This window comes from Pseudonaja textilis, chromosome 2 (assembly GCF_049901715.1).
Source record: "Pseudonaja textilis isolate UNSWEBS1 chromosome 2, rPseTex1.2, whole genome shotgun sequence".
Classification (NCBI taxonomy): Eukaryota; Metazoa; Chordata; class Lepidosauria; order Squamata; family Elapidae; genus Pseudonaja; species Pseudonaja textilis.
Window position 1 is genome coordinate 134,979,992 of NC_141991.1, and position 26,621 is coordinate 135,006,612.

Genomic DNA, 26,621 nt, shown 5'->3' on the forward strand with positions numbered 1-26,621 from the left:
CCAAACCACTCCCATAAGATCTAATTACAAAAGGCTTTCACAAGCATCCAAGGCACCCTGGGCCTTTTTCATCAATCAGCATTAATGTCTTGTTCCCCAAACAATGACAGTTCAAGTAATTCTATCTTTTTAAATTATTATTATTTTCTTCAAAATCATGGACTTCATTCTCCCTGCTTCAGCAGTTACGAACAAGTCTGGACTAGAAGAATATCAATTTGCTAACATCTTTCTGTTACAGGGAATTGTTAAAGACACAGAACATTATTATTTTATGTTGGAAGGGACCTAAGAGGTCTTCTAGTCCAACCCCCTGCTCTAGCAGGAGACCCTGTATCATTTCAGACAAATGGTTGTCCAGTCTCTTTTTGAAAGCCTCCAGTCATGGAGCACCCACAACTTCTGAAGGGGAGCCGTTCCATTGGTTGATTGCTCCCAGCATTAGGAAATTTCTCCTTAGTTCTACTTTGCTTCTCTCCTTAGATAGTTTCCAACCATTGTTTCTTCTCTTGCCTTTTGGTGCTTTGGAAAATAGTTTTTGTAGGAGCCCCTCAAATATTGGAACAGTGCTACCATGTCGCCCCTAGTCCTTCTAGTCCTTAAACTAGATGTAGCCAAATGCTCCTTGCTAGGTGAGATGGGGAAGAAACCAAAACAGAGTATATCTAAAGTGATTTCTTTAAATTTGCTCCAGAGCAAGCATGACTGCAGCCAGGGCAGATGGCAAGAAATACAGGACTTCTATCCTCTCTCCCAATCCTACCTTGGAACCTCTAAAGCAGATATTAGATATGTGTTTGCAGCTTTAGTCAAGCATTTCATCCTTTCTGGTGAAGACATTTTTGGGTGGCTGGGGTGTTAAGAAGCTCTGGCACTCTGTAGAGACTTAAGGGCACTCATTTCAACTCTTTAAGTCCCACCCTGAAAACCTAAAAAAATAATAATCAAAAAGTTCAGACCCATCTGTTCTGGGGGTTGTAAAATAGCCTGCCTACCGCACTCCATAAATGGGGAAACCTTGAGCAAAGCAAGATTAAATTGCGCCTGAACTCTGTGGATGTGTGTGCGCGCGCACATAGATCATCACATTTCCAATCTTTCCCCATTAACCTTTCTGCATAGGTCACTGACATGAACTTTACCCCGAACTGAATGCACGCTTAGCGACTGCATGCCGCACGAGCCTTTCCAAAAGCTTCAGACAGCACAACTCCCCTCATTCCTCATCCAGCACATTCAAACATTGCCTGGGTGAATAGGAATGCAGTGCAACCGGAGGCTTAATATTTGAGAAGTCTGTTCCATAAGGACCTGCCGCCAAAGCTTTCTTCTCCACTTATTTATTTCATCTGAAAACCTTGTTAGGGATTATCAGGCTGATTAAAATGCAATAAAACCACCCTTCTCTCTCTGCAATGTACTGACAGGTGCAGATGATGAAGCAAAGGCATTCAATACAAACTTCTCTAGCAAAATACATGCCTATAAACAGAAACAATTATTTCATTATATGATCAAAATGGAGAAGCCCTTTCTCAGGTTAGAGTTTCATCCTTTAAGTCAGCTACTTTCCCCAATCCTTTTTCAATTGAGCCTTATCCACAGAGCAAAAGCGCATGTTTCAGACAGAAAGGCCAAGGAGGGCTTAAGCCACTAGGGGTCTTGAAAGGTTATTTGTCAACACTGCATATTCTCTGAAAGAAAAGCAATTAACAGTGTAGATCGGGGGTGTCAAACACGATTTCATTGAGGGCCACATCAGGGTTGTGTTTGACCTTGGAGGGCTGGGGTGGTGGCCGTGGCGATAGTGGCTGTAGTGGTTGGGAGTGGATGCGGCCATGGTGGGTGTGACATGGGACTCGGGGGCACCTGTGGTGGCCAAGTGCTAAGGCAGGACTTCCCTGAGAACCTCACTCACTCTCACTATAATCTTCCTTCCTGTTCTTCTTTTTCCTTGCTCTCTTCCCGTAGCTTTCTTTCCTTGCTCTCTTCCCATCTTCCCTTCTTTTTTTTTTTTTTTGTCTTTCCTCTTTCCCTTTCTCGTCCCTTCTTGGATGCTCAAATGCAAAAGGGGAAACATTTCTCGTTTTGTTTTTAGTTTGTTTTGATGGTCCTCTGCCAGGGAAAATGGAGATAGGATGGTGGTGGCTGTGTGCAGCCCCCAAGCTCAATTTTCGCTGGCAGAGGGCTGCAGGAGGCCATAACGGCTGAAAATGGGGCCTTGGGGGGCACACGGGGCCCGCTGAGCTCCATTTTCACTGGCAAAAGCACCCTGGGCCGGTTCTTTGCTGTTTTCAGGCTGGCTCCATGGGCCAAATCTAAGCAACCTGCGGGCCAGATGCGGGCCTTGAGTTTGACACCCCTGGCGTAGATCTTGCAGTGTAGAAGCTGCAGATGTGACCTAAGTAAGTGCTCACTGGAATGAGACAATGCGCCACAGTCAGCTCATTATGCCAACTCATCACGGAAAAACTCCTCATGGGCAACTTGCTGCGGAACAGCTCGCCGTGGGACAATTTAAGTCTAATTTAATTATTTAAAATAAATTAAAAAAATATTTTATTTTTTGTCATTCACATTTCATTTTGTCCCTCTTTTGCATCTTTTCTTTCATGATTCTATTCCATCATTTCTTTGATATTAGTGCAACGGCAAGTTGGCCGTGGCAAATTGTCATAAACCCAGTGCTCACTACCTTACTAGCTGCACATTCTGGGCAGTGGTGGGATTCAAAAATTTTTACTACCAGTTCTGTTGGCGTGGCTTGGTGGGCGTGGCAGGGGGAGGATACTGCAAACTCCCCATTCCCTCCCCACCCCACCCCACTAACCTGCTTTCCAGCTCCGTTCTCCTGCGCAGGGCAACAAAAGAACACCCAGCCAATCAGCTGGGACTCAGGAGGCAGAGAATAGATGGGGGCGGGGCCAGTCAGAGGTGGTATTTGCCGGTTCTCTGAACTACTGAAAATTTCCGCTATCGGTTCTCCAGAACTGGTCAGAACCTGCTGAATACCCACCTCTGATTCTGGGCAATGGCATTTTCTCCAATTGGCTGTATTGCAACAGCGTAATCTAGAAGCAAGAAAGGTATGTGCTAGCAGGTAGAAGGCATGTTCCTGTCAGGAACAGAGGCAGGGGCAGTTTGGTCTATTGGTTAAGGCACCAGGCTAGAAGCCCGGTTTCGAGTTCTAGTCTCATTTAGGCATGAAAACCAGTGGGATGACCTTGGACCTTCACTCTCTCTCAGCCCAACAGGGTTGGTTGTTGCAAGGAAAGCATTGTGTGTGTTCCCCACCCTAAGTTATTTATTAGAAAAAATATATAAAGGTGGGAAATAAATATTTTTTTAAAAATTGACCTGAGTCAGACAAAAGCAATTGGGTGATCATGATTTCCAAAGCAACCTCATAGAGGAGACATGATTTTTTAAGGGAAATCTTATCTAACTCGGAAGGGGGTAGATTCCTCATTTGTCATCCATCTACCCTATTCTGTTCCCACATCCAGAGCACCTCTCTCATGGCTGCATTATTATTATTAGCTCCTCTATAGATTAATGTGACTCAGACTGGCTTCACTGAAATTTTCCAGAAAATTGAGCTGGGGATAAAAATCTCAAGGAGGTTAATATCTAAGAGACTTCATGATCCCTAATTCCATGAACAAGATACTAGTCTGGCTTTTATTATAGAAATTCAACTGAGGCCCAGTGGTTTGGGATAATTTCCAATACCTATTCTTCTGGTTTTTTTTTTTTTTAAAGTTGAAACATATGGTGATTTCTCAATTCGAGGTAATGATGGATAATGTTATTATTTGGGGATGAGTGGCTAAAAAGAACCCCCAATGCCTTGAGAACAGCCAATCCAGAAATAATGCAGAATTGTCATTTTTAATTGTGACCAAAGGAAAACATTATTAAAGACGTGGGAAATAATACTGCATATATTAAAAATGGGAAGTAAAGCTATTAGTATTACATTATTTTGAATCAAACTAACAATTAAATACATGGGGAATATATAATAATGTATATAATTTACTTTAAAATATGGGGAGTAATACTACTGATGACATTACTTTATTTTCAATTACATTTATTTTTTCTCTTAGCACATCACTTTTTTTTCTGGCCTTGTTTAATTTTGGAGTGAGCCAAGGTCAGCCCTTGGCCTCTGATTCAGATTATCAACTCTAATTTCTGTTGCTGGTGCTTGGACACTGTGAAACTACAATGGATCCTCTGGACATCTAAGTAGCTTCTGATTCTAGACTCTCTTCCTCCTTCCATGTCCTTAGGAGAAGGGTCTTCAAACTTGGCAAGTTTAAGACTTGTGGACTTCAACTCCCACAATTCTTTAAGCTAACATGACTGGAGGAGGAATTCTGGGAGTTGAAGTCCACAAGTCTTAAAGCTGTCAAGTTTGAAGACCCTTGCCTTAGGAGATGGCTTTGACTTCTTTAACTACTAGGTTAATGAGTTTTTTCTTAGCTAACAGCTCAATGAAGATTGCAAACCAACGTATGCAGTAAGTCGATGCCTAGACTATAAAGCCGAAGAGGAAGAAGGAGCTATCTTCCAGTTATACTGTGGGAAGGTAAGAGATATAATAGATGAGAACATGGACTTCTACCACATTCAAGACTGGCAACTATCTGCTTAATCAGCATGGGAAATTTTGGGAACAGTCAAGCAAAATGCTCCAAAAGTCTTTTTCTTTTTCTTTTGGACAAAGACAAATGAAGTTTCTGTAGATTGGTACTCCCTGGAACAGGGCAAATTCAGCTCCCACACAGGCTCAAAAAGAAAGATAATGCTGGAATAGAGGACTATCTTCTGACATCCACATCCCAAGATGCCTTGCTTCCCCCCATACCTATCTCAGGATGCTGGAAAACTAATTTAAACTGCAATCAGCACCAATTTACACAGGGCACAAGAAACTCCGTTGCTCAATTTCCTGATATTATTACTCTTGAGAGTCATACTCTCTGGAAAATAATACTCTGGAGAGCCAGTTCGGTGTTATGGCTAGGCTCCGGTCTAGAAAAACTAGGAGACTGTGACTTCTAGTCCTGCCTTAAGCATGAAAACTGGATGGATGATTTTGGGCCAGTCACTCTCTCTCCACCCAACCTATCTCACAGGGTTGTTATGGAGAAACTAGGAGGAGAAAGGAATATTACATACGTTTGCCACCTTGAGTTACTTATAAAGTAATAAAGTCATTTAGGTTTTAAACTGCAATCAACACCAAACTGCACAAAGCACACACAAACACACACACACACACACACACACACGAAACTCGTGTTAATTAGTCTCCTGACAATGTTAACTCTTGCTATAATGCAGTTCTTGGGGGGAGAGAAACGGACAGAATGTCTGGGTTTTATCCAGTTTAAATCAATCTTCTGCCCTTAAGCTGCCAAGGAAGGAAATGCAGATATTTGTCTCCCTTATCCTGCCCCCAGAGACTAACAGCCACATTGAAAGGAAGATGACTTGGGAAAGTGGGAAAACAGCAAATTATTCCACTACCCATCAAATGTAATACGTTTCCCCCCTCTACCCCCTGCCATGAAATGAAATGAAGTTAAAAAAAACACCTCTGGGCAATAAATGAATTAATAGATTTATTAGTTATATATTATTTAGGTAATATATTTTCCAGTTTTTTTTCCCCCTACAAGCAGAAGATTCCCTCCTAAGATCTTTGAGGAGGAGGAGGAGAAAGAGCAAAGAGACAAGCAGATGAAAAGTGGTTTTACCAACACTGATGTAATTATCTGCAGAGTCTCAGCCACTCAAATGCAGAATGCCAAGAGATAGGCAAACTTCACTCCATGATTGTCAGACGCAAGCTAATTCAACTCTGAGCAGTGAAAATATATATATATGCACACATGTACACAGCTCTTCATTGAAATGCCACCCCCGTAATCGAGACGTCCCCAAGTGGCTCTTATCAACTGAGAATTTCTGAAGGAGCCCCCAAGGCCTCCCCAATGTATTAAATAAATGAACAGCCACTCAATATATCCCAGATGTGAGGGAAGAGACACGTGATACTGCAGAGAGTTGAACATTTATCTTCCATTGGAAAAAGACAGAGAGAGAAAGGGAAAGGGAGAGAGAGAAGGGAGAGAGAGAAGGGGAGAGGGAGGAGGGGAGAGAGAGAGAGAGAGGGAGGGAGGAAATGGCATTTGTGCCATTTGAGGGCTGGGTGGGGCAACACAATACCCTGGGCCAGATTATCACCAAATAACATTCCATGAGCAATAGCAGCAGCAGAAGAAAATGACACAGGGATTAAGGCCAAGGGATTAACTGCATAAAGTCCGGCTTCACCCAGCTCCTCTTGAACAGCATCCAGCTGGTCACATAATAATCTGGTAAAAATAATTACAGTACCATCAGTCAGGAGACTCTGAGCGGTCTTGTTTCTCTGTGCTCAAAGTATGAACCGAGCAGCCAAAGGGAAAGGTAGACAAGAACTCGCCCCCAACTTGGTAGTGTGGGGTTTGTGGGGCAGGGCTGGGGTGTCACCGCTTCGTGTGGGAATGTGGGGTCTAGGCAATGAGCTTCTTGCTTGCAGCAATGTACGTTGGAAATGTGAACAGCGTGAAGAGATGATGTCTATGGGGATTCTCAATCAACCTGGTCATGGTTGGTCCCAAAAGTTATTTTCCAAAATGCAACTGGACTCTCTTGTTTGTTTTTGCTTGGAAAACGTTTTGCTTCTCCCCCAAGAAGCTTCTTGGATCAGAACTGCAGAAGCTTCCTGGATAAGAAGTGAAATGTTTTCAAAGAATAAAACCGAGGAAGTCCAGTCGCCTTTTGGAAAAGCACCTTTGAGACAATGAGAAGGGACATTTAACCATGTCTGGTTAATGTGTAAAACAGCTTAAACATTTTGAATTCAGACACATACATGGGTACAGAGGATCTTAAAGATCAATATTCAACTGAAGCCAGCATTTTTCCTTTTAGGATTAATAGTTAGGAAAAAAACCATGGAAGGTTGTTTCAGTGTATGATTATAGCAACGATCTGCACAGAAATGGAAAGATTCAACACTAACCACTATGGAGGAATGGTTGGTGAAGTTGACGGAATGTGCTGAAATGGATAAATTGACTTCTCTGATTAGAAAAAAGACATTATATATATTTACATGCTGATTAGAAGCCTCTTAGGGACCTTTTGCATAAAAATGGAAAAAATGTTTTGGATGATAAGATAAATTATAGAAAGAAGAATATCATGACTTAACTTTACAGACAGAAGTTAAAACACAATTGTATTATAATTGCTGGGAAGAATATCAAAAGCCATTTCTTTATATCTTTTTTCTTTCTTTTCTAATTTTCATAAACTCCCCCCCTTTTCTTGCACTGTTTGCTTTTCCTTTGATTTCCTTCATGTTGTTCCTTTCTCCTTACTCTATACTAGCTTGGGTTAGTTTTTAATCTTCTGGTTTAAAAGTTTTTAAATAAAAATTACGCACACAGAACAGTATCCAGCTGGTCCTGTAATAATCTGGTACAAAATTGGGAATTGCTCAGTGAGGTTACAGCACTTCAGTTAAGTTGGGTGCCAAACCACCCTTGGATGGGAGGCCACCAGAAATTCCAGGACTGTAGGGACATATTGGGACCCCATCCAGAAGAAAGATGCCATCTGATACGGCTGCTAAGGAAATAACCAAGATGCGTCCCATCGATTCACAAAGAAACAGGCTTGCCTTGAAGGAGTCTTTTCCTGTTTTGATACAGGAATTATCTCAGCAAGGTGCAGTAGTAGTGAACTGAGAGCTAAGGAGGACCAACCCTGCTTAGCATATGGAGGGGGAGATTACCTAGAATTCAAAAGAAGCTAGGCAGAATTTGAAGCGTGCGCACGCACACACGCACACACACACAATGTTCACCCTTACTAGTGTCGCAGCATCCCTACAGTCACATGATCAAAATTCAGATGCTTGGTAACTAGCAAGGTATTTTCAGCAGCGGCAGCCTCCCAGGGGGTTTACGTGATTGGCATTTGCAAACTTTCACAGCTGGTTTCTGACAAGCAAAGCCAATGGGGAAAGCCAGATTCGCTTAGCGACGGGTAACATCATGTGGGCCTGGCAGAAAAGGGATGCTTCTAAGGATACGTTGTTGTGCCATGGTTAAATAGAAGTGAGGAAAGGCTCCAAGTCACCAGAGGATCGTCTTTAATTTGCATTTTCTGCAATTATACAGTGCCAACAGGTTTCTTACTGTCACCAGCAGAGGGCACCCCAACACAGCCAAATAAATCAAAACAAGTGAACTCCAACCTAGTGACTTTCACCTGGGCTGGACTACAAGTTCCATCACCTCACTTAGCCCAATTAGTGTGTTGGCCAGATTGATGGGAACCATACTCCAGCCCTTCTGGAGAGTGTTTGCTTGACTAGACTTATCACATCTCAAATCCTGACCAAATGTCCCTTCTTCCTCCAGAGATCTGAGCATGAATCGCTAATTAATATTCTTATGCAATCAAACCTCTCTATGCGACAGCAAATTCCAGCTATGTCTTTTTGATTCTAATGCTGTAGCGATTCAGAAGTGGACTGATTATAGGATAAGTAGCTATCAAAATGTATGGGCTGAAGATATCAGAGGCACTCAAGTTCTGCAGCTAATCTCCAAAAACCTGCATATATGCTAAGCTTTCTTCAAGCTGGTGCAATGTTCGTCACCAAATGGTTTTGTCCACCAGTTATTCATTCTTTCCTGGTGTGGCAGGCAAGACTGCATTCTCCACTAGGGTCTGAAGAGCCAATAAGTCCTAAATGAGGCTGGAGAACCCCTTCAGATATTTCTGAATGCCAACTTCACACAGACCTAACTAGCACACCAACAGGGAAAGATGATGAGAGTCGCAATGCAAATTTTGAGAGTTACTCATAGCCCACCTCTGATCTAAGTGGGGAAACACCTCAACCTACTCTAAGAGCAGAGAAGACAATCTCAGCTGGATTGCAGGTACAATACTTTCAGAAAGCAGTTTCTATCCTGACAAAATGGGTGAAACATCCTTGAGTCAGCTGACAGGAGCATGCAATGAAGCATCCAAATGAGGGTTTGTCCAGATGGGTAGGAAACAGCCTGTAATTCCTGTCATGCGCCCATCGGAGTCTGAATCAGAGGAGGAAGATGAACAGCCATCAGGGAGCAGGAGAGGGGCTCCGTTGGCTGTTGAGGAAACTGGGGAAGGGCAAAGTCAGGCTGGGCAGAGCAGGGAAGACGTAGAATAAGAAAGAGGGGGCTCAGAGGAAGACCTCCTCATCCTAGGTCACACAGGGAAGAACGGAGAAGAAAGCACCATGGGTCGTGTGCTTTACAAGGGAGGAAAGGGCCCCGATTCCTTCACAAGGCACACTTGGGGACGGAGTTAAAGGAGAGGCAGATGGGTGGGGTGGTTATCAGGAACAATTGCTGAGTTTATGTAATGTTGATTGCTGTAATCACAGTTCCTGGCATCCTCCCAACTAGTTTGATTTACTGCCGTGTTACTTCACTTTTGGAACTCTTTATCTTGCCCTGCCGGAGTTATTACCTTATTTTGCCTTGTTGGATTTATAATTTAAAGTTTTCTGTTTACAATGTTTGGATTGGAATATCTGCAGCCAAAGGCTGTTGCAGGTTGGGGGGAGAGTTTTTTCTCCAGACAGGAAGGTAACTGGGTCATTGGGGGCAAAGTTGCAGCTAATAAAGGAACTCATTATTATTCTCTGGCTGTGTTGCGTTTGTTCATCACAAATTCTCATGATTCCTTGCAAGCATAGCTAGCTTAAGAAAGGCAAATGAAGCAGGAACCACACTTAAGAGCAGAGATGATTGCATTAAGAACTCCAGGTCTAAGGAACTTATTTGAACACAAACCCGCCCTCAAATGACAGACTCTGGGGGCCTCACCTGGCATTCCCAGGGGCCAGGTATCCAGATCACCCAGGTGGGGACAGAGGAAGAGAAGGAGAAGAGTAGGAGGAGTTATACAAACAGTCCTACCCGAGCCTGCACCTCCTGGGATGGAAGCAGCCACGGCCTTACCGTGTTGAAACCTGGAAAGAGACCCACGGCTGGCTGCGCCTCCACGGGGAACGAGAGGAAGGGTTTGAGATCCAAGGGTGGCTGCATCATGGCCGGTGGCGGGCGCAGGATTGCAGGAATTGGACCTGCCCGGCTCAGGCTGCCTAGGCAAGGAGAGACAAGGAGAAGCATAAGCAGGTTGCCCTCCAGTAGGGGGTTTTGAAAGGCAGGTGAGGTGCAAAGAACAAGAGATTAGGATTTGGGATTGAACACGGATTCGAGTTGTTACCAGCTGCAACATGATGGAATAATTGCCTATAGCAATAAACATTTCAAACTGACCCCTGCAAACACCATCCCAGGTCCTCAGAATTTCAGATCTGCAGTTAGAAAGCCATGTTCTGAAACCTGAATTCAGTATTATTATCAATTTGGGAAATTGGTTTGTCCATCGTTCCCTGTATGCAACCATCCAATTTGTTTCCATTGTTTGGATAATTTATATTAATCATTTATTTAAGTTACCAAACTGAACTTAGTGGCATTTAACTGAATGAAATGCAATAAATTTTGAAGTCGCTTAGTTTTTAAATGCACTGTGTTGATTTAATTACCTGCATAGGATTTAAATGTCTTCCTAGTCCCTATGATCACAATGGAGAAAGGTGGAACTGATGAAGAAAGCCAGAGTGTCTGAATAGTAGTGAAAATTTTCAGGCCATGAATATGAATACCCAGTTGCAGGCCATGAGTCCATCTACTATCACAAAAACTTCAGTTCGCTCAAAAATCAACAACTGGTCTGATTGGGCTTTCTGACTCAACAAGGATTAGAATTCTATTTCTGAATACACAAACAGCATGTGATCAAACTCTAGGATCAACCACCACCACTGGTACCACTACCTAAGTTACTATATATATAAGCCAAAAGGCAAAACAGTGAGAATTTTAAGGAGTATTAAGAAAATGTACATCAGTGAGCAAATCCCACAGGAAAGAAGTAACTGTACAAATGCATTAACGCCAGGGGGGGTATCTGACCAGTTCTGGAGAACCGATAGCAGAAATTTTGAGTAGTTCGGAGAACCAGCAAATACCGCCTCTGACTGGAGATTTTACAGTATTCTTCCCCTGCCACGCCCACCAAGCCACACCCACAGAACCAGTAGTAAAAATAATTTGAATCCCACCACTGATAAACACCAACCTACTGGGAGAATAAACATGAGAACGGCACCTTCAGGCTTCCAGATATGCGCTGTCTGCCCAAATCATATCTGGGTTTCTGAGCATAGGCGTTATCATGTCAATATGTGACTCATGAGATTCCACACAGACATCACTTATGATTCTGGTTTTGTGGGTGCCTGCTTTTTATCCTAGAAATCAAAATTGCCTGAAAGTTGCATCATCAAACCCTCAGCACTATATAAGTCTTGGCTTTGGAGAAAACTGTCTTAGAATAAAAGAACAGAACTTCATTTAGTCATTTGACCATATCAAAAATATTAAACTCAGTAGTGGGATTCAAATTTTTTTACTACCATTTCTGTGGGTGTGGCTTGGTGGGCGTGGCAGGGGAAGGATACTGCAAAATCTGCATTCCCACTCCACTCCAGGGGAAGGTTACTGCAAAAACCCATTCCCCCCCACCCCAATAACCTGCTTTCCAGCTCCGTTCTCCTGTGCAGGGCAACCAAAGCCGATCAGCTGGGACTCTGGAGATAGAGAATAGATGGGGGCAGGCCAGTCAGAGGTGGTATTTGCCGGTTCTCCGAACTACTCAAAATTTCCGCTACCGGTTCTCAAGAACTGGCCAGAACCTGCTGAATACCAGCTCTGATTAAACTAATTCAAATATTACAAATAGATACAAAGCAAACAACAGGACATGTTTCATAATAAGCCCTTATCCCTACAGTTAAGCCCAATCTGATCTAAATATTCCATCCTTTTGGAAATGGCCTTTGATATAAAGAGTGCAGTCTTACTAGTGACATGTAGGTTCATTCCCTGCAAAAAGAAAATAGTTTCTCCTAAGTGCCCTGATATTTTGGGCCTAGGGCAGCTCGCCACAACTAAGTTGCCACAGTCAAATTTCCATGGTCAACTAACCACGGCCAACTCGCCACAGGACATGAGTTACACTAATATAGAAGAAATGGTGGAATAGAATCATTAAAGAAAGGATGCCAGAGGAGGGACAAAATGCAATGTGAATGACAAAAACTAAAACAATGTTTTCATTATTTTGAATAATTAAATTGAACTGTTGAATTGAACTGTTGAATTTGTCATTTGGAGAGCTGTCCTGTGGAGAGTTGGCCATGGCAAGTTGTCCTGCGGTGAACCAGCTGCAGCTAGTTGGCCATGGTAAATTGACTGTGGCAAGATGGCCGTGGTCTGTTGGCTGCAGTGAGTTGGCTGTGGCGAGTTGTCCCATTCCACAGTATTTTTTAGTTTTTAAATAAAAATCTAAATAACCAGCTGCTTGTGCAGAGTACAATTTGCACTCAAAAAGAGTTTGTCTGCATGTGTTCAACAGCTGCTGCTCCACAAATGCAGTCTTTCTTCAAACCAAACTCCCAAAACCAGAAAATAAATGAAACCTGTATCTATAGTCTATTAAGAAGACATTCTTCTATCAAAAAAAAAAAAAAAAAGCAGGCCAGCCATAGATGTCTACAACGTTTTACACCAGCGAAAAAGCCTATTTCCTAAAGCACTTAATGGTGTGCCCTTAATTTCGTTTGTGGAACTGGGGAGAATTCAGTATAATGTGCAGTAGCTGTGGGTGGTGTTTTCAAACAACTACTGGAAAAGGGTATTCTTTCTCTCTTTGTTTGCCTAAGTAACCATTTTTGGTAATTGCTGGTTATCCAGAACCCAAGGAAAAGGTAGCGGAAAGGGTATATGCTCTTTCTTCCATTCTCCACAGCAAATGGAGAAAGCAGGTTCATTAAGAAGTGAAATTGACAAGGATGTTAAGTTAAAGAATGGAAAGGAAGAACTTTACAGCTCCCTGAAAAGCCATTTACTAGCTCTTATAGTTGCCATTATATACTTGATATTCTCTCCCTGCCTCCCCTCCTCCACACACACAGACATACACTCGTCTCTTATTATAGTGGGTTTCAGTGTAAGAAAAAAATAGGTAAACATTTGCTGCCGTCATGATGCTGATGTGAACAATATGGCTTTAGGTGTGTATGCAAGGACCCATCTCTAGCTCCTCCATAAAAAAGCTCGCTGAACAGCAAAGTGATAAGAAAAAAAAAAGAGGGCAGGGTATGGAAAAACAGAAGAAAGGTGGGGTGAAGAGGGGAGGAGGCCTCCAAGTGCCAGAAAGAAGCATCTTTACTGTGTACAGTAAAAGCATTTCAGAAAATTCCTTTATTGAAGGCACTGTGCTTAACCCACTAAAATATTTTGATTGAAGAATGTTGGCTAAAGATCACACATTTACAGCATCGTTGAATTGTAAACTCTTCTTTTGAGAAGAAGGGATCTTGCAGAGGCTGTACATTTATTTACATGTGTAAAATACCTGTAGCGTAAAATATATTAATGACAAGCCAGGTGGTGCATCAATTAAAAGTATAACTTCTGTTTCTTGGTTGATATATCACATACCCTTAGAGCAATCGCCAAGCTTGTGTAGTCGGCAAAGAGCAATCATATTCTACGGCAGGGTTCCCCAACTTTACAACTTTAAGATAGGTGGACTTCAACTCCCAGAATTCCCTAGCCATCCAATTCTGGGAGATGAAGTCCACCTAAAAGTTACCAGGGTTGGGAAACAGTGCTTTTGAGATTCTTGACTACACTGAATCTTTCTTTCCAAGCACTGCCATTTCAATAACTCTCAGTCCATTCCTCATTCTCTGCTGCCTTCTGAGAATTGGCCCCTTTCCTTCTCTGTGTCCTCCGCTACTCATTATGTGAAATTGTCACAAATCATTACAGGGATGAGAGAGAGCCACCTCAATTACTGGGCAGAGCAAGGTGGCAGCCTCAGAGGAGCCATGAAAACACAGAAAATTATTATTGTTGCTGCTGCTGCTATTGATGACGATGGTGTCTTTACTATCAGAAAAGAAGACAGCTGCTTGCGAGATCATTCTGCCCAAGATGTCAAAATAATGCACTTCGATCAGAGAAGGTGATGCTTTGGCCCTCGACCTCAGAAAGCAAAATAATTTAGTTGCCCCTGATTAAGAAGCATTTAAAAAAAACAAACAGAACCACATGCCATTTTGTGCTTTTCTGCTGTGGCGGACTCACTAATTTTAGGCACAAAGCTCTAGAAACAGATCAAGAACACTGCAAGGTATGGATTGTCTGACTCAACAGCTACTGTGCTGAAGCAGTTGGAAAGCTGGATCCATTCAAAATCTGCAGAAAGGATAATGAAGTTTTTCACCACTTTCCCATCCCTATTTAAAGTTAGCCACAAGCTGATAGTCCTCATGAAAGATTCTACCAAAGGAGCCACAGTATTTCTAGGTGGGGAAACTATACTTGGAATCCCAAGCGGGACCACCAAGTAGGTCTAAGCTGCAATAATGCAGGTCAACAATAAAATATCAGAAAAATTAGCTATTTCTTTGTTATCTCTGCTGGTCTCATGCCTGTGGTCATGTAGGCTTTTGCAAGCTGCATTGGTATCCTTACTCTAGAACATTAGTGGGGGATTTTTACAAATCAGCCTGAAAAACTCTACACACCAGAAAAGTCCTGAGTCTAAACTACATTTTTCATGCAATGGGTTGACAACCTGGGAGAACAGGTCCTACTTCCTCTGTATCATCTTCTCTAAGAAGACAGAAATTTCCTTGTGCTGTCCTGACTACTGAAAACAAAGCATGAGATATTACATCACTGGGCCTTTTGGAGAAACTGATAGTCCAAGGGTTTACAGTAAATATTTCAGTTGTGTCTAGATGTGAGCCTCATTGTTGCTTTTCCTTTTCTTCTTGTCATGCTGCTGCTTCCACCCATACAACAACTTCTGTTCCTTCTAGATCAGTAGGCAGATTATTTCATTTATGTATGTATTTATTTCTTTGTTTGTTTGTCAAGCATGTACAAGATAACAAGTATAAGTATAAACATAAAAATGAACAAAGGAAGTAAATACAGATAAATGAGGACAGTAAGACAGGGACGTTGGTGCACTTATGCACTCCCCCTTTAAGGACCTCTTAGGAATGGAGTGAGGTCCATGGTAGACAGTTTGAGGTTGACGCTGTGAGGGTTTGAGGCTGTAACAACCGTTGCAGGGTAGGGCGTTCCAGGCGTTGACCACTCTGTTGCTGAAGTTTTCTGCAATCAAGTTTGGAGCAGTTTACCTTGAGTTTGTATTGGTTGTTTGCCCGTGTACTATTGCGATTGAGGCTGAAGAAGTTGTTGACAGGCGAGATGTTATAGCAGACAATTTTGCGAACTACAGGTGGTGCAGTTTTAGGTTGTTCAGGCCCAAAAATTTCGAGCCCGGAGGCATAGGGAATACTATTGTGAGTAGAGGAATTATGACAGGACAGGCGGATTTCTACAGACTTGTCCTGCACTCTCCAGGCTCTTATTCCATTCTACCACACCTTCCAGCAAGCACAGTGATAAAAATTGAGACCATTCATGCATGCATTTCACATCACTCTCTCTCACACACACACACACACATTTAGGGAAAACACCACCATCATCAGGCACTCCAAATATTGAGGATGTTAAAACACTCCAGTGTTTTGCAGATGAAAAGGCTGGCATTTGCAACAAAACCTTTAATAATAGGATTCCTGAGGTCAGTTAAGACAGATTAATACATGAAGGAATTGTCCTGAGAGCTAAGGCATAATCTGCTTGCACGCCAGCACCGCCTCACAGACCTTCCTTCCTTCCTTCCTTCCTTCCTTCCTTCCTTCCTTCCTTTCACCTCTGCATTCTTCAGAATTCAAGGACACAAAAAGTTTGAGCAATGTTTTAAAGAATGCTTGTGTGAAAGCAGACAGCTCCTCCTTCTATATCTACAGAAAACAGACTACAATCTGGAAGCATTTTTATTACTACAATTTTTTAAATAATTCTATGGAACTTAATATAGATAAGACTAATATTATCTGCATAGTATAGAAATATATATTTTTTAAAAAATTAAAGAGCAGAAAGATAAAAAAAGGGGAAAAAAACCAAACCTCACTCTTCATCCCCAGCAAGTATAATCAACATTAACAACTTATCATTAGTTTTTAAAGTAAAACCAAATATCTTTTCATCCTCATAACTCATCCCATTCTCTAAAAACCTATCTCTAAAAGCTAATTTCTTCATATTAATCAGCAAATCTATTAAGGATTATCAGAAATGACAACATAACCATTACAAACTCTACCTAGTAAACCCAATTCAAATCCTCCCTTTTATATTTATATTTACATTTCTATTTAAACGTATCTCATTTTCTCTCTTCAAATAAACAAAATCCTTAAGACATCATCAGGCACCCACAGTAAAAAACAAAACAAAACCCATTGAACGTTATTAGAAATCGCACCCCATTATTTTAGCCTGGATCAAATACTATTTTATACTCGTTCTTTTTCTCTGAAGTATTTTTGGATTCATCAAAATAAATTGTAACATTTGCTTTCTCAGAATCTCTTTGTGTCCTCTCTCAGTGATCCTCTTAGTGATTCCTGATTCCTTTGTAAAGGTAAATAATTCTGAAAACTTCCTATGCCCATTTATCAAAACCTTCTCCTTTAAAAATAGCCATGTGGTGCCCTCTCGTGTGCAACCTTCAAAATCATCTTATCAGTTATTTTGAAATATAAACATTTCCCACAAGAAAGTATTATTTCAATTAACCAAGTCTTAAATCAAACCCCTTAATACATTTAAAACTTTCTAAAAACCAACATTAGTCATACTTTTGCTGTATATTCCTCACGCTCACAATGTTTAATCCAAATCTTTAAAGTTGTAGATAAAACTTTAATATATTGAAGAAAACTTCCCAAGCTAAAGCTTCTCAATCTTTAAGAACAACACAATTAAATCCAAAGTGATTAAGAAATGAACCTTAGTCAAACTTAGAGTCTGCAGAGATGACAGTACTGACTATAAGCATGATCTAATCTCACAACTCCCAGCTGATTATAAACCAGCTGCAAAAATGCAGTTTTTGCTGTCTGCTCATAAAGAGCTGTCTGGAGTACATGTGGGTAATCTTGCAATCTCTCCTTATTCTGGAGGGATTCCAGCAGCCCAAAACCTACATTTGAATGCCATTTTTAACTGCAAAGTGTCTCTCTATTCTTGAGAGACATTAATTTATCTTAGGGGTTCACTGGAAGCTCTGTGATATTATTACTATTAATCATGTTATTTACAGAGTCTATTGGATAGTTCTGACTGAATTTTGACAAGGACCTAGGATAGCTCAGGATATCATTGTAATATATATGTGCAATTTTTTTTGTCATTAGTACAATAGAACCTCTGATCATGAATGCTTCTGACCATGACCAAATGGGGTGATGGCAAAAAAAATCAGGAAATTTTTGCATCTAGTTGCGAACAAATACTCAGGTGGTGATCAAACACTGCTGCGGTGATTTGCCCTTCCGCTGCATTTTTTTACGTGCATTCGCAGTCAGTCTCACCTCCAGTCATGACCAAATCGGGTTGTGACCGAAGTCATGGAACAGATTACGGTCGTGACCGAGGTTCTACTGTATGTGGAGATTCTGTCCATTTCTGTTGTGTTAAAGTGCTTTTCAGATTTTGGGTATGACACCTAATGTATCAGCCATTATTGGCATCACAACTACTTTCCTTTTTCACATTCATTGGCTCCTTATTTGAAAGTCTTCATATTTCCTCTTTTTTTATAATTCATTCTCACTGACATTTCTATGTCTAACTATACATGGTCAGTTATTCATACTTATTTCTTTGTAATCAACTCATATTTGGCTTATTGTAATCTAAATATTTATCATATTTCTCCTCAGAGGACACTGGGTCAATAGAAATCCCTGTATAAAGAAATGTATATAGAAGTGGTATATAGAAATGTTTGGGGGAAGAAAAGTATAAGAGGGAAGATTGATGAGTGTTACTACATTTGAAGCTGCCTTTCCACAATACCAACAAAATTAAAGAGGAGACGGGTAAAATCAATATTTATTTTGGTTCTTGACCAGCATTGAAGTATAATAACATAAAACCCATAAAATTGCCATGAAATAACTATCCCTTTGGAGAATGGCTATATTCTAAGTCATTCTGACTGTGCATTAAAAGACATTAGAATGAACAACAACAGCAAAAGAGGCTGAGAATGGACAAGCTTGTCACTTAGATGTCCACCCAAGTTGTACTTGTCTTAAAGCGGCCTGATAGAGGGAGATCAAGGGGAAGAGAGATCATCAAAATTTCTTCCTCATGCTTCTCCTTCTTCTGCTGCTGCATTTGATGGTTAGCAAGTGACATCTTCCTCCTCCTCCTCCCCACATCTCCTCACATTCTCCCTCCACTGTAGGCAAAATGCACTGTTCTCACTCCGGCTGCATGTCTGAGCTGGTACCACTATTTAGGATCTTTAGAAAGCTAATGAGTAAACTGGCTTTTTGCCTTCCCTGCAGGGACTGAGGATTGGGGAGACAGAGAGAATGTCTCATCCCTGAGAACACCCCATGATACCCCCAAATAACTAGCAACAATGGAGAACTTTTTTTTTATTTTAAAAAAAGGCAGATTAGGGGAGGTGGTTCAATCTAGCATTTCCTATGTCTAAAAATAGTCCCGCCCTGTGGTCATTTTCAAATGAATTTAAACCATTCCAGCTCTGTATAAATCTACCTTCTTCCCCTATTTCACATATACACATCCAATCTTTATCTGAGCCAAACAGAGCTCTGAAAAAAGGCAATGAAAGGAGCCAACCACATGGATCTGAAGACCCATTGTCCAGCTACTTCTTCTGTTGTGTTCTACATGGGGAAGAAGCCGAATCGATCAGCCTTTCCAGCCAGAGGTTCTCTCCCCTGTAATCATGTTTATTCAGGTAAAAAACAGGACCATGCCACTTCAAAATAACACCAGATTACCCTTCTCAATTCTTTCTTCCCAGTCAGCATAGAAATCCTGCTTCCCTGAAGTCTCTCGGTGTCCTTGCCGTGCCTGGCCTGACCCTGGTATAATTGCTGGGGAGGACTAGGATAGTGTAAGGGCTTAATGTGGCTTATTATTGACTTTTAACCAGCAGCACCCTGGCAAGACTCCAGAATGGGAGCTAGAGAATCTCTCTAGAAGAGCAGAGAGAGACAGAGAGATCAAGACCTTTCAAGATTTCAAATCACCCGTGTATACACAAACATATCAGCTGATGGACCAAAGGCTTGTGCCTAGTGCTTCCAACATTTTATTTTTCAATGAGCATCACTAAAAAAATTAAGATTTCAGAACCATACCTTCCTACTTAGCCTTAATTTTCTGCCTCACACTCTGATTTCCCCAAAATTAAGCGCCCAATGGTCCCTTCCATCTTGAATTCCAACTATTAAAATGATAGCATTTACTAATGGCATTACTAATAATTACTAATGGTAGCGTTGAACTTGTCTGTCCTGCCAAATTTTCTGAAGTTGTGAGAAGAGTGTATGTATAGCAGGCAGGGTTGCTTCAGGTCTCTCCCCAATTCAGTGGGCTTTGGGTCCCTCTTTTTCCACTGCTTCTCATACTCTGCAGCTATAAAATCTTAATAAATAAAATATAGAACATGGATGTTAGAAGTGAGGGAGGAGGAAGGAATGTCCTATAGTTTTCTGACTGCCCCAGGATTTCCAGCTGGGTTTGAAATCTCTGATGGGGGGGATCTGGTTTCTAAAAATCTAAGGAACCCCTAATTATAATCTATAAGGTAACTGCCCAATATTCTGGATTTACTTTTACTTTTTAATTTTCTGGTTTATTTTGAAAACCTGCCTATGAATTATTCCCTATTAAATATGTTTAAAATTGCATTTCAAGCATTGTTTTGAAAGAGATTCAGTGTACCAGTGGTGGGATTCAATTTTTTTTACTACCAGTTCTGTGGGCGTGGTTTGGTGGGCGTGGAGGGGGAAGAATACTGTAAAATCTCCAGTCAGAGGTAGAATTTGCCGGTTCTCCGAACTACTCAAACTTTTCGCTACTGGTTCTCCAGAACTGGTCAGAACCTGCTGAATAGCACCTCTGCAGTGCACACATGATAGATTTCTCTGCCCATCTCTTGAGACATCCCCAGGCAACCATAGCCGAACTTGCAAAACTAAGCAAACTAAGATCTGATTAGGAAATCCTAGAGTTGTAAAATAGACTTGGAAGCCAAGCAGGAGTTACTGAGAAAGAAGCATGGAGAAAACCATTTCCATAGCACAAAGTCTCTTGCATATTTCATGATTTCACCAAGAATATCTCCTCTTTCACCTAATATAGACCGGGTATTGCAACTTCACTTTGGTGTTGATATATATGGCTCCTGTTACCACAGTATAAATTAATCCTCTGAGTATTTCTCAAATGTAGGGTGATATTCCCAACAAATCATTTGTGAGTAATCTTCTACAGAGTAGGCCAATGAAGCATAACTGTAAAAACGAACAGTGAAGTCTGCCGCCCACTATCACAAATGGTTTGGCAAGAAGCTTTGCAAGAGGAATCTCCCTAAATATGAAGGTGGAGGAGTTTGAGATTTGATCCATCATGCCAACCAAAAGCAGAAGGGAAAAAAAACACTGCCATCTGTCTATGTTACTACAAACATGTTTTCCTTTCAACGAAGCCAAGCAGAACATCAATAAAAGATGGCACTCTATGCTGTGTGGGTGTCAACAGCAGGGTATGTGTGTATTTGGGTTTGTGTACAGTCAGGAAGGCAAAGCAGAATGCTTTTCAACAAGGTTCTGTAATTAGAAAACTGCCAGGCAATTTTGGGATTTTGTTTTTAAGAAAGCTGATGCTAGAAATGAGATGCCGTTCTCCCTGTCAGCAACCTGTGCCTTTAATTTGACATTTTTTACTTCTCTGTATCTTACAGGACCAGAACTGGTTGATATCATCTTCTTGGTACCTGTTAGGTTGGAATGCCAAACAAGGCTTTCCTGTCTGCTCACATGTAGAAGAAATAAAAGATTACTTCACAAAGCCTAAATGAAATTAATATTAAGGCTCGGGATCTTCCATAAAAGAATCTTGCAATCTTTTATCCTTCTGTAATAGTAGGGCCTTGAATCTGTTGTCTGAGGCAACCAACTCATGGAATTTTGGGAGAATAACTCCCTTCAAGGCATCCTCACACCCACACAGGATAGCATTTGCTTTACTGGTTTCTAGCATTATCATTTGGACAAAGCTTCTAATGCTTGGGAAATCACAAGATACCAATCTCTTTTAGATACTGAAGCTGGCTAAGGCAATCCATCACATTTCATCAGGATTCTAGATCTTGAATCCAAAAAAATCCCTTTCAAAACAATTTGTTTATAATTTTTTTTTTATCAATTTCTTATCTGTTTGCTGTATCTCTGGTACCAACTCTGATTTTTACAGTATCTCTCACCAACCTACATGGCATCACTAGATAAAGGTTAGCTTGCCTTGCTGCATCAGAGAACCAGCTCCAACCAATTTAGAAGAAGAATGTTGACAGAGATACAAATTCTGGAACACAAAGAAAGCAGAAAGCACAGCTGGGTGATGGAAAGTGGCTTTTGATGAAGAGTAACATCTGTCATATCAATATCTCTTATTTTTAAAATTAGCTACTAAACTCATAGCACTCCACTTCTGGACAGTGTTCTTTCTATTGCTCCTTCTTTTTTGTACCCACCAACACAGGGGAAAGAAAAAAAATATTTATGAAATACGGCTGTTTTATAAAGGGAATTAGAAGAATAAGGAATGCTAGATACTATACCAAACTGGGTAGTTTCAAAAGCTGAAATTACTTAAGAAATATGTATCAATAGCAAAAAATGGAATATTCAAAGCAAACAGAACAAAGCTTTTACTCCACTTATTGTCCCTCCCACTGAACAAACAAAAAGCATAAGAAATGAAAAGCTAGCCAAAAAAAAGGGGGGGGGGGGATGTGGAGAATGTTAAAAGGCATTATAATTTCTGCTATGACAATGTGAAAATGCAGAGAAAGAAAACTAAAGCAGAAATGTAGAGATGAAAAATATTCACCATTTCTCTCTTTAAATATTAAAGCTAGCAAAAATTCCCATCGGAGAAAAAATATTTGTTTACTTATGGCCCCAGACCAATAAAACACAAATACAGCGTAAGTAGCTATTGGCTGATTCTGCAAGAACTTGGCAAAATTCATATCTATGTTTATAGCTATACGTATATCTATATGTACAATCTATATATGCATATCTACATCTTTACATCTCTACCTCTGTTTCTTTATTCTGTGTTTCTTATATTCTTACTTGCTTTTAACCATTTCTAAACCATTCAGAGTTGCTAGGTGTTGCATAGGATATAAATTTAGCAAATTACTGTTATTAACTATATCTCAACAGAGATATTCATTCTACTAAACTTAAATACCCACAATAATGCAAGGTTTTGAAAAACACTTAAAATTCCAGAGTTAACTATATCTAGTGAACAATGTGTAATGTCTTTATTTTGTTTGTCCATAATGTCAAACATCTAAATTCAGATCCCAATCAGTGTAGATATTTTAAAAAGTCAAAAAAGCCATCAAGATCTATTTCCCATTGATTTTGTACTAAGAACAACCTGAATTTACAATCAGTGTAGCATCTTCCTTTCTTTTAGAACATGAATTCGTGTGTTAGATCTTTTCACAATCTTTCTTTTTTCTTTATAATATATATATATATATATATATATATATATATATATATATATATATATATATATATATATATATATATATATATATATATATATATATATATATAAATTATTTTTAAAATATGCAAAATGCAAATGAAGCCTCACATGTAGCAGCAGTACAAAGTTACACACACAATTGTGATACATGAGACAAATATCCCACCTCTCTGACAAACAAGCCACCCCCCCCAAGTTTTACACAGAGTGGATGCATCTGCCTTAGGCAGCTTTCTGATTTTCTTCAGAACCTTGTTAATCCGACATAAGAAACAGCCAATCATTAATGAATCCATTCTTTTTAGAAAAAAATAGGTTTCAAGGCTTTGCAGTAGCAGTTCCTAGCAGGAATTGCTGAGCTATCCTATTTTCTAGGCTCAAGCACATGATCAAACCTCACTGCGTGCAATGGACTAGCAATGGGATCCCCCAATATTGTTGTATTAATTGCAATACTGCTAGGGAGCTCTGGACAGCATTACTCCGGAGGAAAGATCCTTCTCTATCGTACACAGTTTCTCCCATGCCATCCTGCCTCCTGCAGTTGCTATAAATCTTATGAGAACAGGCAAGGCAAGAGAACTAACATGCTTTATTTTCTGTAATATCAATATTAAGAATGACCCAAATATTATGGGTCATTGGAGATCCTCAGTCATCCAGGTCATGGTTGTCCCAAAGGTGCTTTTTCAAGAAGCAACTGGACAGAAATCCAGTTGCCTCTTGAAAAAGCACCTTGGGGATATGAGACTGCTAGGCAGACTTAAATAAATCTTTCACCATGTTGACTGGGAATTTTGGGTAATGTAATTCCCCAACATCTCTGGATGGAATGTCAGACTAGGGAAGATTGGAACAATATGTTTTGTGTCTTTCTGGGTATTTTTGAGAACTACCTGATAGGAAGATGACCTTCTCAAATATCCTGGTTATGGGAAAGGTAACCTTTGGGCCAGCGTGGCCTTTGGCCATTCTCAGCCTCCAATGCCATTGCAGGCAAAGGAAGTATTTCATAAATTCAGGGGAGGAAACAACCCTCCCCCTTCAAATATTGAAGTCACTGAAGCTTGGTGGCAACATCTAGGGAGGGTTGAGCAGCTAAGCAGTCAGATACCCGGTTACTTCTAACTATCTCAGTTTGTGTTGTGCTTGAGGTTTGGGAGAGGCAGGGAACAGATGTACAAGCCGTTTAACTGGTCCAAGAATTGCTCCTGGCCTTTTGTTGGGTGACTACTCCTCATCCACACACTCCCTTACACATTTGGAAAAGGAAAGATGCTAGCAACTGACCAGATGCAGCAATGCCCAGCCACCTTCTTCCTCCTTCCCCTCCCAAACCACCCAAACCACCCTTCCCCCACCATGAGCAGGCTGCCCTCCCCTCTCCCAACTATTTATAATAGGCTTCAGAAAGCCCAGCCAATTAAAAATGCTTAAAAGTGGGACAAGCATGCAGCGGAGGAGAAAGAGCGTGTGCAGAAAAGGGACAGGTTGGTGGGGGTGGCCTTGCAGGAGAGGGGAAAACAATACCGCCACCTCAGAATGAAACGATCGCCCGAATACATTCCAAAAAAGAAGGAGAGCAATGAGAACCAGATAGATAGAAATGAAAACATCTCACAATATACACACATACCCCTCCCACTCCACTTTCCGGTATGCAACCCAAGATCATGCCACAAAGTGAAACGGGGCAAATCAGACAGAAGAGGCAGGCAGCTGGGGCCAGGCTCTCCTTGACCAAATCTCTCTCCATAGGCAGAAATGATTAGCATTCAAACCAGTTCCTCTCTTGATAACTGCTGCTTGTTTCAAGGCACAGAACTAGGGTGGTCAATTCAGAAGTCAACCCCAGGCATGCCACAAAGGTAAAGGAGGCCATGTGTCCAGAGTCAAAAGATCCGGAATGAGTATTCTTCAACCTGATGTGCCCACCACCAAAACTGGCAGAACCGTTGGAATAGAAGGCATCAGGTAGGGGAAGGCTGGCCAGGAATAAGGAATCTCTGTTAAGAGTTTATGGAACCTGGAATTCTTGGCAACGCGAAAGGGAATAATTCCTAGCAATTGACTCGAGGCTGATATATTTAACCCTGGCAATTGGTATTTTTGAGAGCTATCACCACTGCCTCTAACATTAATCCTCCACATTGTCCAACTGCCTCTCCTAACCGTGGATTACCAGACGATGTTAAAGTACAGTTCCCATCATCCCCACCAACGATAAGAAATGAAGTGCTGTAGTCTCTATAATACTATTCCCCGTATCCTTTCCACCTCTGTTGTGCACCTAACCTTCCTGGGGGTCTGCACAAGGAAACAAAATGCACTTTATTACTTGAAATTGCAAGCAGGGTGTTGCCTTTATAATTGTTCCTCTAAGGATGTCTTTGAAAGTAAAATCAAAAGTGCAAAAGTGATTGCATCAGAGATTTAAAAAAAAAAAATCTAGCTCAGCTTATTCTGTGACCTACAGATATTCTAATCATTGGAAGCAGTATGGGAGACTAGCTTCTCCTCCTCTTGCAAATAAACTTGACTTAACATACCCACACAGCATCTTGTTTCTGCCCTATCCCTATACTGATAACTTTAGCTTCTTCCAGACCAGCAATGACACGGTCTTAAATTTAAGCAATGTCCTATGCTAAAGCAGCATTTCCGCCCCCACACCCCCCACCCTTATTCCAACCCAGTCCAAGGGCAGCTTCAAGGTGAATTGAATCTCTTAAGCTTCCTCACCCATTACCTTGGAAGGAAGTCAAGGGGTTGGGAACAGCGGTAAAAGAGGCAGGATAGGGACCAGCGATGGAGGCAGCCCATTTCATCCTGATATTCTGTAGTCTTCTGCCGACTCAGTGACAGACAGAGAGCATTTCAAAGGCCCACTGCTTTATAAGCAGGAACACCAAAAATGTGAGCCACCTCCTCCATCCTTCAGTCTGAAATGGGTCAGCCCAGTTGATCTACTTAGGATTCCAACAGTTAACTCTGCCCTTGCTGCCGGTGCCCGTGTAGGGCAAAGCTTATTAAAATACTCTCGCTCCCAGCATGCCTCATAAGCTTCTCCCATCCTCTTCTGTTAATCAGAGTTGATTCTTCCTTCGTCCTGCCATATCTGAGAACTATTCTTCTCCTTAGGCAGGTCTCTGCATGAAAAGCTGCAGCTGGAATGAAATCCAAGCATAATTGAGTTTGTCCCTGGGCTTGGGTGGAGTGCTTAGCCAAGTCTTGGCTGTGTTTCCAAAGTGGGATGGGGCCTGGCTCAAAGCCAGAGAAACAACCTTGATAACAATCACACATAGGATACACATGCAATCTCTCTCCCCACCCCGTCTCTTATTTCCCTCCGCCGCTGTCCCTCTGGCACCCAGAGAAGCATGCATCTTGCCAAACCTACAAGGAAATTTATGGAAATATCATACTTTGCCTTGGTTTAGGAACTCACAGACAGTTACACCACATGTGCGAGTGCAGATATACTACACAGGAGCCTGAACCATGAGATTTACAGCAGGTGCAGAGAGATCTAATGCACACAACACAAAAATATGCACAGCACACGCTCTCCTTTGCTATCAACATAACACATCTTCAACTGTCCTAAATGCACACTCATCCCTGGGCATCCAT

At 41.2% G+C, this 26,621-nt stretch overlaps 1 protein-coding gene across 9 annotated transcripts in view; it reads right to left on the minus strand.

Annotated features, from left to right (window-relative positions):
• The window catches only part of ZNF385A (zinc finger protein 385A), a 165,206-nt gene that overhangs the window by 95,826 nt on the left and 42,759 nt on the right, over positions 1-26,621 (minus strand). For 2 of the 9 annotated variants that reach the window (XM_026714709.2, XM_087925377.1), the window contains exon 2: positions 10,047-10,231. The exons of 1 other annotated variant lie outside the window; for it this stretch is intronic. In XM_026714709.2, coding sequence (XP_026570494.1) covers positions 10,047-10,231 — 185 coding nt within the window. Of the gene's footprint in view, positions 1-9,953; positions 10,232-25,737; positions 26,146-26,621 lie in introns of those variants that run through there. 6 more of the 9 variants (XM_087925381.1, XM_087925378.1, XM_026714707.2 and 3 more) reach the window with 5 other exon arrangements.